We start from the raw sequence: 15845 nt of genomic DNA, 5'->3' as shown, positions 1-15845 counted from the left end.
ACAGAGTTTGTATCGTCCTCGAAGGGATGGGCAGGTGGTTCTACAGTGGACCCTCACAGCTGAACACTTTGTGAGAGGACGCAGACTCTAAAGTGAATATTTCCTTTGAGCTAACACCAAAGGAATTCCTTCACCTTCACAAGTGATGCCAGGAATAACAAACCTTGCTCGACAGTAGGTATCTTAGTACAGCTAATACTTATTTGTTTTGTCAAGATAAGGGGTATATTGTATCATATACAACTTCCTATGCACTCATGACAGACACATCCAGCTGTACCTGTCTTAAAGTTATTGACCTTTAAACATGTGTGACCTTAAGTCTGACCTTCCAAGGTTAAACAGTGTCAAAGGTCTTTGGGCCAAAAGAAGTCCTATATTCGATTTCCATTATGCTTATCAAAGTAAACACCTATCTGCAATTATTCCTGAAATAAGGTCCTCTAAACTTACGCGACCTCGAGTTTGACCTTTCGAAGTCAACCGAGGCCAAGTAATACATTTCTCGTGAAAAATAATTTTGGTCTTCCTTTTTTTTCTCTCTCTCTCTCATATTGACCTTGATTTAAGAATTCTTCATATGTGATAGATTCATAGAGGGACCCTTCCCCACTTTTTCTGAAAGTTTCATCTCAGATGATCCAGCAGTTCTGCCATATTTGGCCAACAACCATGTAAACCAGCAAGAACCAAAAACAAAAGTAGAAGATAAAAAGAAACAAAAACCGAGAAGCGAAGAAATAAAGAAACGAAGAAACAAAAAGACGAAGAAGCGAAGAGACGAAAAAACTAAGAAGCGAAATGACGAAGAAGAGAAGAAGCAAAGAAGCGAAAAAAGCAATGAAGTGAAGAAACGAAGAAATGATGAAACAGATAACCAAAGAAACGAAGAAACAAATAAACAAAGAAACAAAATAAACAAAGGAACAGAGAGGTAAAGGAGCAAAGGAGCAAAATAAAGGAAGTTCAAGTAACAAAGGAGCAATGTAACAGACACAAAGAAGCAAAGAGACAAAGGAACAAAGAAGCAAAGGAACAAACGAACAAGGGAACAATTAAAACAAAGGAACAAAATAACAAAGAAGTAACAAACATAGGAACAAAGAAGAACAAAGAAACATAGAAACAAAGAAACAAAAGAACAAAGGGATAAAGGAACAAAGAAACAGAAAACAAAGGAACAAAAACCAAAAAGCCAAAAAAAGGGAAAAAATTATACAAAAATAAACAAGTAAACAAGCGAACACAATAACTACCAAATTAACAAACTAACCAGCCATCTAACTCACTAACTAATTAGGAAACAAAACAAAAAATAGGAAGAAACAAGGAGGGAAAGAAATTCGATCACGAAACAATACCTCATCCCCGGAATCCGTCTGTACCAGGTAATAATGCCCCCTTGGAGTACAAAGGCTGTGTAATGAACCTGCGTAGGAGACGATCAAGCAGTCGCTCGCGAGACTGGAGGAGATGGCGAGAATAATGGTTCCTCATTAAGAACTACTAGTTGATGACACTGTCGCTTTACACAGGTCTCACCCGTTCAACAAGGTAACACCTGTATTGCGGGGGCGGGGGGGGGAAATTATCCCAATTAAGGACAGAAGATGTTTACCACCATAGGAGTGGTGGTAACCGGTCCTCGGAGGGTCTTCATCGAAGGAGACACCTTTTGGAGAGAAGGAAAAGTTCTAAAAGAACGTCACCGAGTTGAAGGGGCTAATGGGATCTATTATGATAATCAAGGATTAGACGTATATATCACTCAATTTAGACTTTTACTACACAAATACAGGGCCACGCAAAAAGTTGTGGACGGGCTTAAATGTTTATGCCTTTTTTTTAATATCTTTGTTTTTACTTTTGATAAATGAAATAGATCAGCTTTACAAATTTCATAAACATATATGTTTGACATGTTTAGTTAATTTGTTTAATGTGATAAACCTATATATATACATATATATATACATATATATATGTATATATATATACATACATATATATATACATATATATATATATATATATATGTATATACATATATATTGAAATATGTAAGACAGATGAGTGGATGGGTGGTGAGATAAACACAGGGAACCGTTTAGGGATTTATTCTGACGTTTCGTCCTTCCCAGGACTTCTTCAGAGTACATGCACATTCAAATCATTCACCCCCTAAATACCCGCCGAATCTATCCGCGTTCCACCATGATCGACCTGACCTCTCGTCCTCCTACGCTCTGCCTCGCGAAGTACCAAGCGGCTCGCCGTCTTTGTTAATTTAATAAACCCATCGCGGTGGTTGTTGTTTGGATGGGAAGCGATGTAAGCTGCTTCAGTTATTTTCCTTCTTTTCTTAGGAAGTCCTTTCTGCAGCACCTCTACTTTGTTCCAGTCTGGTAAGTGGCCACATGAACCACTAGCGAGTTTGATACTCGGTGTGCCTTGATGTCATTCCTGTGCTCAATTGTCCGTTTCTTAATACCTCGGCTGGTTTCCCCGTAGTAGCTCACAGGACAGTTTCCACACGGTATCTTGTAGACGACACTGTTTTCTTCCCCGTTGGCCACGACTTTATTCTGCTTCTTAACAATGTCTCCTATTTTCGTTCCCGTGCTGATCGCAATCTTGATGCCGGCTCTAGTGAGCAACTGTCCTAACGCGCCTGAGTGGCTCGAGTTTGGCACGGACAAATAATCCCTGCTACCATTTTCAGTCACATCTCCTCTGTTCCTTATGCTTCTTTTTGCTATCTTTAAAGCCTTTTCTCTAAGTCGGTACAACAGCCCTTCCGGATAACAGAGTTTGGTGAAAACGTTGAAAATGTAATCTATTTCATCTTTAATAAATTCTTCACTACAAATGCGGTATGGTCTCAGGAAGAATCCTATTACTACTCCACTCTTTATTCTCTCGTTGTGGCCGGAGTAGTAGTGAATGATGTCGTCTTTATTTGTACTTTTTCTATGAACCGAGAATGCGGTCTTGTTCTCTTTCCTCCAGATGATGGTGTCGAGGAAGGCCAATTTGTTATCTGTCTCGTGTTCAACAGTGAACTGGATGTTTCGTTCGACATTATTTAATCTCCTCAATTTGTTGTCCAAATTGGTGTTCTTGGGGGCCACGACTAAGACATCATCCACATATCGAAACCAGGAGGTGTTTCGACCCATTATTTTTACAAAATGATCCCTCTCTAAAACTTCCATATAGAGGGTGGCTAAAACAGCACTGAGGGGGCTCCCCATCGCAAGGCCTCTACACTGGCTGTATTCCTCTCCATTGAAAACGAAGGGACCAAATCTCACACATAGCGATATAAGTGTTGGAAAGATAGATTTCTTAAAACTTATATCGCTGAAGAAGTCCTGGTAAGGACGAAACGTCAGAATAAATCCCTAAACGGTTCCCTGTGTTTATCTCACCACCCATTCATACATATATATATATGTATATATATACGAGAAATTCGCTAGTGGACAGCGACATTAATCAGATAATTTTATGACCGTCGCGCAAGGATTCGAACCTGCGCTGTACATGACGACAAGAGGCCCCCATGACTGCCGCCTTAGACCGCTCAACCACTGATGCTTAAAATCGTACGAACTCAGAACACTTACTGGTTCTCGAGATTGAGAAGGTCACTACCTGCAACCCTATTCTCATTTTTACCATACGACCAAGCGAATTTCTCGTATGGTTACAATGGCGAGAAGCGTGAAAAGGATTTGATCTGGTCCTTACCCCTCCCACGAGCGTGCTTGGTCGTATGGTAAAAATGAGAATAGGGTTGCAGGTAGTGACCTTCTCAATCTCGAGAACCAGTAAGTGTTCTGAGTTCGTACGATTTTAAGCATCAGTGGTTGAGCGGTCTAAGGCGGCAGTCATGGGGGCCTCTTGTCGTCATGTACAGCGCAGGTTCGAATCCTTGCGCGACGGTCATAAAATTATCTGATATATATATATATATATATATATATATATATATATATATATATATATATATATATGTATATATATACATACATATATATATATATATATATATATATATATATGTAGGTATATATATATACCTATATATATATATATATATATATATATATATATATATATTATTTCATTGCCCGGCTTTACATGTTTCCATGACAGACTTCCATGGGTTTTTTGTACTTTTTCATGGCAAATTTCAATGGGTTATGTGTAAGTTTTCATGACGAATTATCAAGGCTTCCTTCTTATATTTGAGTAAAAAGACTAAAGCAGAGAAAAATATGATTATTTTAAACCAATTTGCGACAATGGCTCCACGCTGTATAACTTTTGTTGTTCAGATTATATTTTTTAATCCAGCTTTCTCTCTCTCTCCCTCTCTCTCTCTCTCTCTCTCTCTCTCTCTCTCTCTCTCTCTCTCTCTCTCTCTCTCTCTCTCTCTCTCTCTCTCTCTCTCTCTCTCTCTCTCTCTCTCTCTCTCTCTCTCTCTCTCTCTCTCTCTCTCTCTCTCTCTCTCTCTCTCTCTCTCTCTCTCTCTTTCTTTCTCTCTCACTCTCTCTCTCACTCTGTCTCTCTCTCTTTTTTTTCTCTGTCTCTCTCTCTCTCTCTCTCTCTCTCTCTCTCTCTCTCTCTCTCTCTCTCTCTCTCTCTCTCTCTCTCTCTCTCTTCCCTCTCATTCTTTCTCTGTTTTCCCTCTGTTTTCCCTCTGTTTTTCCTGTTTTCCTCTGTTTTTTCGGCAGGTAGAATAAACGAACTCCGTTCAATCCGGAGGCCTGCCCCATACCAGAATAAAGTCCTCTGACGCTTCCACAGCAAAATCATGATCTGGAAAGTATCACAGATAAGTACCTCACAGCGACCCGTCCATAGGAGAGGTTAGGGTACAGCGTGCGACCATTACGAGGTACTTTAGTGTTTGATTCATGGACAGTTACTCATTGTGTGGCCCGTGCGAGAGTAGCCAGGTGAAGGATCCGTTTGAGTGTGCCTCTGTGTGTGGTCTGCGAGGCTATCGCGACCCGCGTGAGTGTGGCTAAAGGGAAGGGTCGGTGTGAGAGTATCTTTCGTAGTGGGAGAGTATCGAAATAAGTAACCTATGCGAGAGTAGATAAGTGGAAGGTTAGTGTGGTGGTATTGTGAGAGCGTCCCCGTGCGAGCCTATGGTTATGAATGACCCAGGTTAGCCTGGATCTTGTGCGCGTAGGTTGGTGTGTGCCCGATAAAGGATGGATCGGCGTTTAACCCCTGTGCAAGGGTACATTGTTGAGGCCCCGTGCGAGGGCACATCAGTGCAGTCCCGTGGGAATATGGGTTTGTTTGGGTCCGTGCAACGGTAAGTTGATTTAGATGGTTGTGAAGGAATAATAGTGCAGATTCTGCTGCAAAGAATGACTGGTGTATTTCCACAAAAGAACATATAGATTTGTGTGGCCCCGTGAGAAGGTAGAAATGTTGTTTACCAAGCAAAGGTTAGTTGGCAAAGGTTCTTATAAAGGTATGACGACATCTGTAAATTGACGAAATGTAAATTATTGGTTGGCGTAGATCTTCACAAAGATACATTCATGTAGGTGATTTAAAAGGCGCTTATACGTCTATCAAAAATAAATCAGTCCACTAGACTATGAAAATAATCGAGCAAGTGGGTCTGCCCCACATCTATCATAAATCTAACTTCCCTCCATTTCATTCTTTCCTTACACTAAACCTCCAAATCCCCTCCTCCCTCCCTCTCCCCCATCTTATCTATCCTGCCCTCTAACTAACTAAGCAATGCAAAGATGACCGTTGGCAACTTTCTTCCTACTCATCCTCACCTATTTTTTTTTTTTTTTTTCCAACTCGGATTCTCTTGTTATTCAAGATCCCGGATTTTTTTAATGCATTCTCGAGTTCTTGAAAAAAAAAATAAGAAGCCACCAAAAGCACCCACACTTTCGAGGACCTCGACTACTGTACCTGTCACTTGCAGGTTCCCTCTGGACGATGTCTGGTCGGCATCATGTCCGAGAGCCCGAAGACTGATGTTGAGTCACTCGATGAAGGAGGAATTCTTGTAAGGCAAACCGAGGCCGAACGGATCGCGCCTTGAAGAACTGGTTTCTGGCAGAATGGTCCGGGACGGAGCTGAATGGTCCCACGCACAGTATCAGTGCACCAAAAAGTTAAAAATTAAAGGTAATATGCGTAATAATATTGAACGAGAGAGGAAGAAAATACTTTTGTAACATACATTGAGGAAAGTAATACCTGCAATGAATTCAAAACATAGATAAATAGATAAGAAGATACACATATGTATATATATATATATATATATATATATATATATATACATATATATGTATATGTACATATATATGTATATGTATATATATATATATATATATATATAGAGAGAGAGAAGAGAGAGAGAGAGAGAGAGAGAGAGAGAGAGAGAGAGAGAGAGAGAGAGAGAGAGAGACAGAGAGAAAGAGAGAGAGAGAGAGAGAGAGAGAGAGAGAGAGAGAGAGAGAGAGAGAGAGAGAGAGAGAGAGAGAGAGAGAGAGAGAGAGAGAGAGAAAGTCAGAGTAAGAGAAACAAAGTGCTTTTGTTGCAAACGTTGAGGAATTTAATACCTTCAATTCAAAAGATAAACAGATAGGTAAATGAATAGATAGATAAATAAGTGGATAGATATATAGATAAATAGATATATAGTTGTGTAAATAAGTAAATAGATAAATAGATAGATAAATTGATAGACGGATTAATGAATAAAAAGAGATAGATAAATCGATTGATAGATAGAAAGATATATAGATGCATAGGTACGTATGCTGATAAATAAAGAAAGAATGAAAGAGGATACAGAGGAAGACAGACAGAGAGAGAGAGAAAATGAGAGAGAGAGAGAAAGAGAGAGAGAGAGAGAGAGAGAGAGAGAGAGAGAGAGAGAGAGAGAGAGAGAGAGAGAGAGAGAGAGAGAGAGAGAAAGTGGAATCTTTCCGACCCTTTCCACCCCAGATACACCTATCGTGGTCGCTGATGTTGCTCCAAGGCGATTTTATTCAATTTGGCAGATGTTCGCTAAAGCAAAATTGTTGGAGCTATCTTCAAATAGTCTCGTGTCATAACTGTGTCTCCCTCTCCCGCCCTCTCTCTCTCTATCTGTCTGTCTATCTAGTTACCTATCTACCTACTTTTATGTATGCACAGATGTATGTATGTATGTATGTATGTATGTATGTATGTATGTATATATATATATATATATGTATATATATATACACATATACATATATATAAATATATATATACATATACATATATATATATATATATATATATATATATATGTGGCATGAGTAGAACGCGTGACTATTTCTATGGTAAGCGTCTCGCGTTGGGTCACGTGCTCCCGCGTTAAGTTGGCGGGGGACGCGACCTAGCGTGACCATTGTTCTCTGCGGCGCGTCGTCACGTGACCCAGATGCGCGTCATCACGTGACCCAGATGCTAGCAACTGATTGGATGACGCGCTAGGCTGACCCAGCAGGGCGACTAGCCCGCGACCGGACAATACTCAGATTATCTCTGACTACGCTACCAGGCGGTCGTGGTCAAGCAAGTGCTGGTTACAGGACACAAAGAGTAAGTGTGATATTCTATTCACAGTGCCGATTAGTTCTCTCCTCCATCAGCCTCCGACACACATTTCATATTCTGTGCTACATAATAAAAGAGCCAACACATTCTACGTGTTTTAGTCATTGAGCCTAACCATTCGGACACTTTACCATAGTGGTGGCAAGCGGTGGTTAGAGTTTGACTAACTCGTGTACACGTACCCATTCCTATTACTCAGTGAACATACATACAAATTACAAAGTCCACACTCTCCAAATACTCAGTGCACATACAGGAGTGCTAGCTAGAGCTAGGCCGGTTATTTCATTGCCATGTCGAGGCGTACGGGCGTACCCGTCAGCCACCAGGCAAGGGCACTGCAGGCGGCTGCAGATGTCCCAATATTCATATCATCGGGTATTAACCATCATCCCACTACCAATCTGCCTGCTTGCACGGACGCGCAATCATGGCTCGCCCTGTTAGATGAAAGGTGGTCCTCCGAGATCCCGGAGGCAGACAAAATCGCCGTCACTCAGCAGAAAACTGCCGGTGATGCCGCGATTGCCGCTCGGTTAGCCAAAAGTGGGCATCCTGATGATTGGAACGCGTTCAAACTAGCGTTCCGCACTTTTTTCTACGCGCCCGCGTCGGCTGGCGCTTTAGCTGATCGTTTGGCGGAAGCAACTATGCATCCAGCCGAAACACTCACTTCATTCGCGCTTCGTCTGGCCGACATGGTCTCGGCCTACACGGTGTATCACCCAGAGCGCGATGAGTTGGCTAATTTTACTGCGGTAACCCGCATTAAACGGGCTATGCCCTCTCAATTCGGCACCACCCTCACCTCAGACCAGCAAGCGTCCATTGTTGCTATTCTCCATGCGGCCATTGACTATGCCCATCGGCATCCTTGTTCAGTTAAGACGGTCTACGCAGGCGGTGCCGATTCCCCTATGGCTTTGTACCCAGCCGCACCTGCCGTGACCCACCAATACCCGGCCACAGACGTCTTTTCCCACTCAACTTCACAATCACATAACATTTCCACTGTACACAGAGTCCCAGGTTCTTCCTCTCCTCGCAATCTGCGAGAGTTAGAGACACCCTCTCGCTATTCGCAAGAGGTGGAGGTGCGCCCTCGCCATGAGCGAGAGATCGCAACGCGCCCTCACGAGGAAGCCATGCACTCGACTCACAGACATGGGGGACAAAGGAACACGTGGAAGCGTCCCCGGGGCCGTGGTAATCGCAATAGGTGGCGTCCATACTGCACCCATTGCAAGAAAGCAGGACACGCGACTGATGTGTGTTATTATAGAACACGCGGTCGACCTACCACGTGTTGCAAGTCTTGCGGGGGTGCAGGGCGAATTAGGGAGACTGAGTTTAGTGTCGGTCATGAGGCTCAGAGAGGTCTCGCAGCAAGTGGCTCGTCAAAAAACGGCCAGCGCAGGAGTGTCCACAACCCAAGGTGACGGCTGAACAGCAGTCGGCAGTGACAATTGTTCACGTCGATTTAGCTAGCTCCCGTACGCCGAGTGGAAGCTTAGCCATGGTCGCAGTTACCTTGTTAGAGCCACTCGCGCGTAGGTCTATTTGTGCCCTCTTGGACACGGGAGCGGCGGTGTCTCTTATCCATAAGAGCATTTTGCCTACCGCCATGGAAGGCTCCCAGGTCGGTACCATTAGAATCATAGTGGCCGACGGATCGGAGATGCCAAATCTTGGCAAGGTAGATGTTCCTTTTTATCTAGCTGGTTTTTCGTTCCACCATCCTTTCTTTATCATCCCTGCTGAAGGTTTGCCGGCCAAAATTATCTTAGGGTTTGATTTCCTCGCGGCGCACAAAGTGACGTTGACGTTCAGTCCTTTAACATTCCAAGTTAAGGGCAAGGATATTCCCGTAATCCTTGCGGGGACGGCTCAGCACTCACCGCCATTCATCGCCGTGTGCGAGGAGCGTCATAGTTTCCAGCGGGAAAGTGAAACTCCCACTTTCCCGGTTAAGTCAATCGAACATCAGTGGGTGCCTGGGTTCTCAGGGGGAACCGTAGGATTGATGCTCGAGAGGGCAAACGAGCTCTCTCCCGCAGGTCAGGTTTTCTCGGCGCTGTTTACAGCACGCCCATATGCCGAAGGCGCCAACCTGCTCGGCCAGGGAGTAGTAGAGCTGATCAGGATGGAAGATGGCAAGGCATGGTGTAAAGTTCCATTCCTGAACTTGGGCCCGGACACCCATGAGGTTCGTAAGGACCAGGTGGTCGGAGACATTTCCCTCTTAGGGGAGATTGCGCTAATAGACGGTGGAACTAACGTCTCGGTGGGAATGGTCCAGGCGTCTAACGTAGTGGATGGCTCTCGCGTACACAAGTTACGTGTGGAAGTAGGGAAATTTTTTCCTAATAGGCATGGCAGGGAAAGTATGGCTCTGACCTCTTTAGTGGTCAAATATGCCGATGTTTTTGCCTTACCGGGGGATCCACTTACCGTGACGCCTCACTTCTTACACGAGATTCGGACATTTGGACCGCCAGTCTACCGCAAATCTTATCCCTTCCCTGAGAAGTATAGAGGTGAGATTAGAGACCTCATTGGGGATATGCTCAGTAAGGGGATCATTCGCCCATCTCGTTCTCCTTACAATGCTCCTATTGTTCCGGTTGTGAAGAAGGACAAAACCCTTCGTCTTTGTCTTGATTTTCGTGCTCTAAATAGACACGTGGTTGATGATAGGTTCCCTCTTCCCCACATTGATTCGATGCTGCGCAGTCTCGGCTCCAGCGTCATTTTCTCTCTGCTTGACTTAAAGCAGAGTTATCTCCAGATCCCATTGATGGAGAGCAGCTGCGAGAAAACGGCATTCTCGACTCCCGAAGGGCATTACGAGTTCACGTCTCTGCCCTTCGGGTTAAAGGACACTCCATCCTGTTTTCAAAGGGTGATGAATCAGGTACTTACGGGGCTGTTAGGGGTCAGTGCGATGGTGTACATGGACGATATAATTGTTCTGGGTACGTCCTGGGTCGACCACCTCAAGAATCTTGAGGATGTCCTTAGGAGGTTGCAGGAAGCAAACCTCTCATTGAGGCTGGAGAAATGTCATTTCATCCAGAAGGAGGTCGCTTACCTAGGCCATGTAATATCCCAGGAATGGATAAAGCCCCAGCCAGAGAAAGTCCAAGCCATCAAAGCTTTCCCCCGGCCAACGCGTCGGAAAGAGTTGCTTTCCTTTTTGGGATTGGCGGGATATTACCGCAAATTTATCCCGCACTTCGCGGCCATTTTGTTGCCCCTAATAGATATGACAAAGGGTGACGTCGCAGGGAAGCACAACAATCGTGTGCTTGGTGCGTGGACACCTCCTCAGTTGCATGCGTTTGAGTCCCTCAAGCATCATTTGTCATCAACGGTGGTCCTTCCATACCCCAACTTTTCCAAACCGTTCTTACTCACCACCGATGCTAGTGCCTCGGCTATCGGGGGCGTGCTTCAGCAAGAGGGCGAAGGAGGTGCGAGACGTCCACTCTCGTACTTCAGTCGCACGCTGAACACGCATGAGAGACGGTACAGCACCGTGGAGAGAGAAGCGTTAGCGGCAGTGTACGGTCTCACGGTTAACCGCCCACTAATCATAGGCTATCCTGTCCGATTGATGAGTGATCACAGGCCATTGGTCTGGCTCTTCACTGTTAAGGGCACAAACACTCGGATCCTCCGGTGGCAGATGGCCATCGCCGACTTCGACATCCAGGTCGAGTACATACCTGGGAGACTCAACATTGTTGCGGACGCACTCTCTCGGATACGGGGGGCTGACCACCCTATAGATGACTTCATAGTTTCGGCCGTAACCACGGGTGGCCGAGGGAACTCATGCACAAATACTGATGAGGATACCATCACCTGGAACCAGGTTGAGATCCGAAAGGATCAGGATACACACCCTGATTGGGGTCGAGTAAAACAGTACCTCAAAGGAGTGACGTCAGAAGTGCCAAAGATCCCGCGCCTAAGAGTGCCAATCGGGGAGTTCCGACTCCTCCCCGACGAACTCCTATATCATGCGCGTAGGAATGCATACCAGTTGGAAGAGCTTCGCCTGGTATGCCCTGATGGAGCAAAGGCGGCAGCGTTACGTATCGCCCATTGTCTTCCGATGGCCGGCCATGGCGGAATCCAAGTTACTCTGGAACGCCTACAGAAGTTTGCATTCTGGCCTAAGATGTCGGAGGATATGAAGGATTTTATCAAAAAAATGCAAAATCTGCATTACTTGCAAACCTTCCTATGACCTCCCAGCTCCACTTAGACAGTTTCCTGACGTGAAAGCTCCATTTGAGAGAGTGCACGTTGACCTCATTGGTCCACTAACCACCACGCTAACTGGTGCGAAGTACATCCTGACCGTAGTCGATGTACTAACCCGCTTCCTGGTCGCTGTACCTATTAATTCAAAGGAAGCGAGGACAGTAGCCCGTGGCTTTCTACAACACGTCCTGGCCATACATGGCGCTCCAAGGCAGGTAATCTCAGATGGTGGTGGTGAATTCATGAACGAGACGTTCAAAGAGGTGATGGCGATGGCAAACATCAGCCACCACAAAATCACCCCTATGCATCCCTCGAGTAATGGCATAGTGGAAATGGTAAATGGTACAATTATAAAGATATTACGGTCCCTAGTACAGAATAATCAAACCGGCTGGGACCAGATGCTTCCTCTGGCGGTGTCGGCGTACAATTCCGCGTACCATAGAGTCCTCAGAGATTCCCCTCATTTCCTCCTTTTTTCACAGAGACCCCGTCCTACCTATAACTGAGTTCACCAGGCCAAGTGCCCCTTGGTACAACGCCGAAAACCTTGCAGCCGAAACAATGGCGTTAGCAAATGCATGTTTCGATAGGTGCCAAAAGTTCATAGAGGCTGCCAATATTGACAGGCACACGAAAAGGCCCAGGGCTAGAGTAAAGCAGCTCGCCCTTGGTGATAGAGTGTACGTAACCACAAAACCTAGACAGGGGGTGTCAAAGAAACTGCAGCCATTATACCAAGGCCCCTATAGAGTAATCAGAAGGGTGAGCGATGTCATTTATGCCATCAAGCATATCAAGTCGGGACGTGAGTTCTGTGTCCACACGGACCGGATCAAACTCGAGGGCAATCTCTCTGTGTGTGAGAATAAAAACGTACGACGAGCTTTCCCCACACATGAGCAAGAGGTTACAGACCTACTCCAGAGTAGCGAGTCTGACCCCTCCGAGTGATCACTCGTGAGAAGGATTCCAACCTACCATCATGGTAGAGACTTTCTCTTCACACCTGCCGTCATTTGGCAGCGATCAGGTGCATATTTTTCCCCTCGTTCTGAAATATTTCATGTAAATAATGTTTGTTGTATATACATATTTCTTAGGAGTGTGATCCACTCGTAACCCCCCCCCCCCTTCTGTGCAAAGTTTCTGCCGCTGCTCATTTTTACAGCTCTGCAAAACATAAGTCTGTAGCAGGCAGCTCAATGCCTTGTGGCATGGAGCGGTTGGAGCTCCGCAGCGCGTCGACAGGATGAAGCAGCTTCTTTCACGCACACGCACCAGGTTGACGGGAAGATACAGCCATGTGACCTCTCCGTGTACCACATCCACGTAAGTTGGAACCTGTCATGTCCATACTTTTTTTTCCCTTTTCAGTTGTGCACACATTCCCCATTTGTGAAAACATCAATATACTTCCTTCGCACCCTGCCTCGGTTGCATAACAGCTAACACCCCCCCCCCTCTGGGACAAGATTCTGCTGTTGTTGTTTTTTACAGGGTACCAGTTTCTGCTGGTCGTGGGACGTCGAACACCTCTCAGATGACGAGAGGGCTCAGCACCGCCAAGTGAAGGACACCAACCCCTTCTCATGACAACACCATCGCCTGCAGAGGGGCAGAAGCCCTTGTATCTTTATTTCCCTTTTTTTTTTTTTTTTTTGGCATTTTGCCGCGGAGGTTTTTTTTTATCGTAGTGATTGACGTAACTAGGCGACCCATTTTTGGTGGGCCACCTCTTTACGTCGTACACATCGGTTTTTCCCTCACGCTGAATTTGTATTGTGTTCGGCGGCTGTCGCTGCCTTTTGTTGGCAGGGGGAGGGATGTGGCATGAGTAGAACGCGTGACTATTTCTATGGTAAGCGTCTCGCGTTGGGTCACGTGCTCCCGCGTTAAGTTGGCGGGGGGCGCGACCTAGCGTGACCATTGTTCTCTGCGGCGCGTCGTCACGTGACCCAGATGCGCGTCATCACGTGACCCAGATGCTAGCAACTGATTGGATGACGCGCTAGGCTGACCCAGCAGGGCGACTAGCCCGCGACCGGACAATACTCAGATTATCTCTGACTACGCTACCAGGCGGTCGTGGTCAAGCAAGTGCTGGTTACAGGACACAAAGAGTAAGTGTGATATTCTATTCATAGTGCCGATTAGTTCTCTTCCCCATCAGCCTCCGACACACATTTCATATTCTGTGCTACATAATAAAAGAGCCAACACATTCTACGTGTTTTAGTCATTGAGCCTAACCATTCGGACACTTTACCATATATATATATATATATATATATATACATATATTATATATATATATACATATTATATATACATATATATATATAGATATATATGTATATATATATGTGTGTATTATACACACATACACACACACACACACATATATATATATATATATATATATATATATATATATATAATACACACACACACACACACACATACACACACACTCACACACACACACACACACATATATAGTTATATATATATATATTTATATATATATATATATATATATTATGCACACACACACACACACACGCAATCTTGGACTTATATATCATTGCTTTTGTATGTTTTTTGTTTTGAACTTTTGTTATTTCTCTTGTATGTATTCATTTATGTTAAATGTCCCAGTGTACTTTGAGTGTATGATCGTAAATGTTAAACAGTAAAGCTTTATTTTTCTAAATTTGTAAATATAGTTTATTACATTCAGTCTCCAATATTGCTTTTCCTCGGAACATACGCTTATCTACCTAAATTATCTATACGTTCCACTTAATTGTTTTAGGCTTGCTTCCCAACTGGAATTCAACTTACTCTTAGACTCGACTTAAGTTCCACTATTTACATTAACTCAGGCCAAACCAAGCAAGCAACCCATGGCATTTGGGGGCTTACCAAGGGATGGTAATCTATATTTACGTGAAATAGATTAGTGACCCCAAGGTCTCTATACACCAGGTCTAACCGTTTGAGCCGTTCTGCGCAGCTTCTGACGTCATCTGGCTGCTTCCGTTTTCTCTTTGTGAAACACTGAAGAAAACTGTGAAACGCTAAGGAAGACTGGAACTGGAGGTGAAGCTTTATTCCTGACGTTTCGTCTAACGACTTTCTCAAAGGAATGAGCATACTAGAAACATACAGAGATTATAAACCCGCCTTATGGCTCAAGGGGGTGTACGAGCGTATAGCGCTGCGTCCTGATTGGCCCGCTGAGACAGCCAATCACGAAGCGCTATATTCGCTGAAGATTTGGCCCAGGTGAAGCTCCCAGCCTTATTGTTGATATTCGGACGAGTGGTGATGTACGCAGCTTCTATAGATTTTCTGATCTTCTTATCCATACCTTCGTGTAGAATCTCGGCTCGGTTCCATTGTGGGAGGTGCCCAGACTCGTCAACATGCACCACCATTGCGTTGGTGAGTCTATGGTGACGGAGGTCGGCCTTATGCTCCCTGATTCTAGTGTTAAGGCCCCTCTTAGTCTCTCCGTAGTATGCTTTATCGCATGATGTGCATGGGATCTTATATACGACGCTGTCTTCTCTCCCCCTCATCTTAGTCCCGCTTTTTAACATGTCACCAATCTTCGTTCCCGATGTTACGGCTGATTTAACTTCCGTGCCCCTGAGCATTCTAATAATGTCTCCTACCTTCTCAGAGAAATCACATAAACTCGTGATTCTAAATATGCGGAAAAACCACCAAGGAAAAAGAAAAACTGATGACCAAGCGCTTTCGTCTATTCAGACATCCTCAGGGTACATAGAAAAGAAAAAGTACACAAGAATATATACAAAGAGTATGAGGTCAGGGAGGGAACCAGGAAAGGTTGTGAGGCTCTAATGTCAACCTGACCCGTTCGCGGCAGCGGACGTTTGGGCTACTAC

General features: G+C 44.6%; 1 protein-coding gene across 1 annotated transcript in view; it reads left to right on the top strand.

The window, feature by feature from the left end:
* Window positions 1-7943: 7943 nt before the first annotated feature.
* The window catches only part of LOC143037352 (uncharacterized), a 45523-nt gene continuing 37621 nt past the window's right edge, over window positions 7944-15845 (top strand). Inside the window, exon 1 of the mRNA XM_076205491.1 lies at window positions 7944-8163. Coding sequence (XP_076061606.1) covers window positions 7944-8163 — 220 coding nt within the window. The remainder of the gene's footprint in view (window positions 8164-15845) is intronic.

Source organism: Oratosquilla oratoria, chromosome 22 (assembly GCF_046742065.1).
Source record: "Oratosquilla oratoria isolate Oo_2021 chromosome 22, ASM4674206v1, whole genome shotgun sequence".
NCBI lineage: Eukaryota > Metazoa > Arthropoda > Malacostraca > Stomatopoda > Squillidae > Oratosquilla > Oratosquilla oratoria.
The sequence above is the reverse complement of the archived record's forward strand: the minus strand, read 5'-3'. Positions and strand labels throughout refer to the sequence as shown.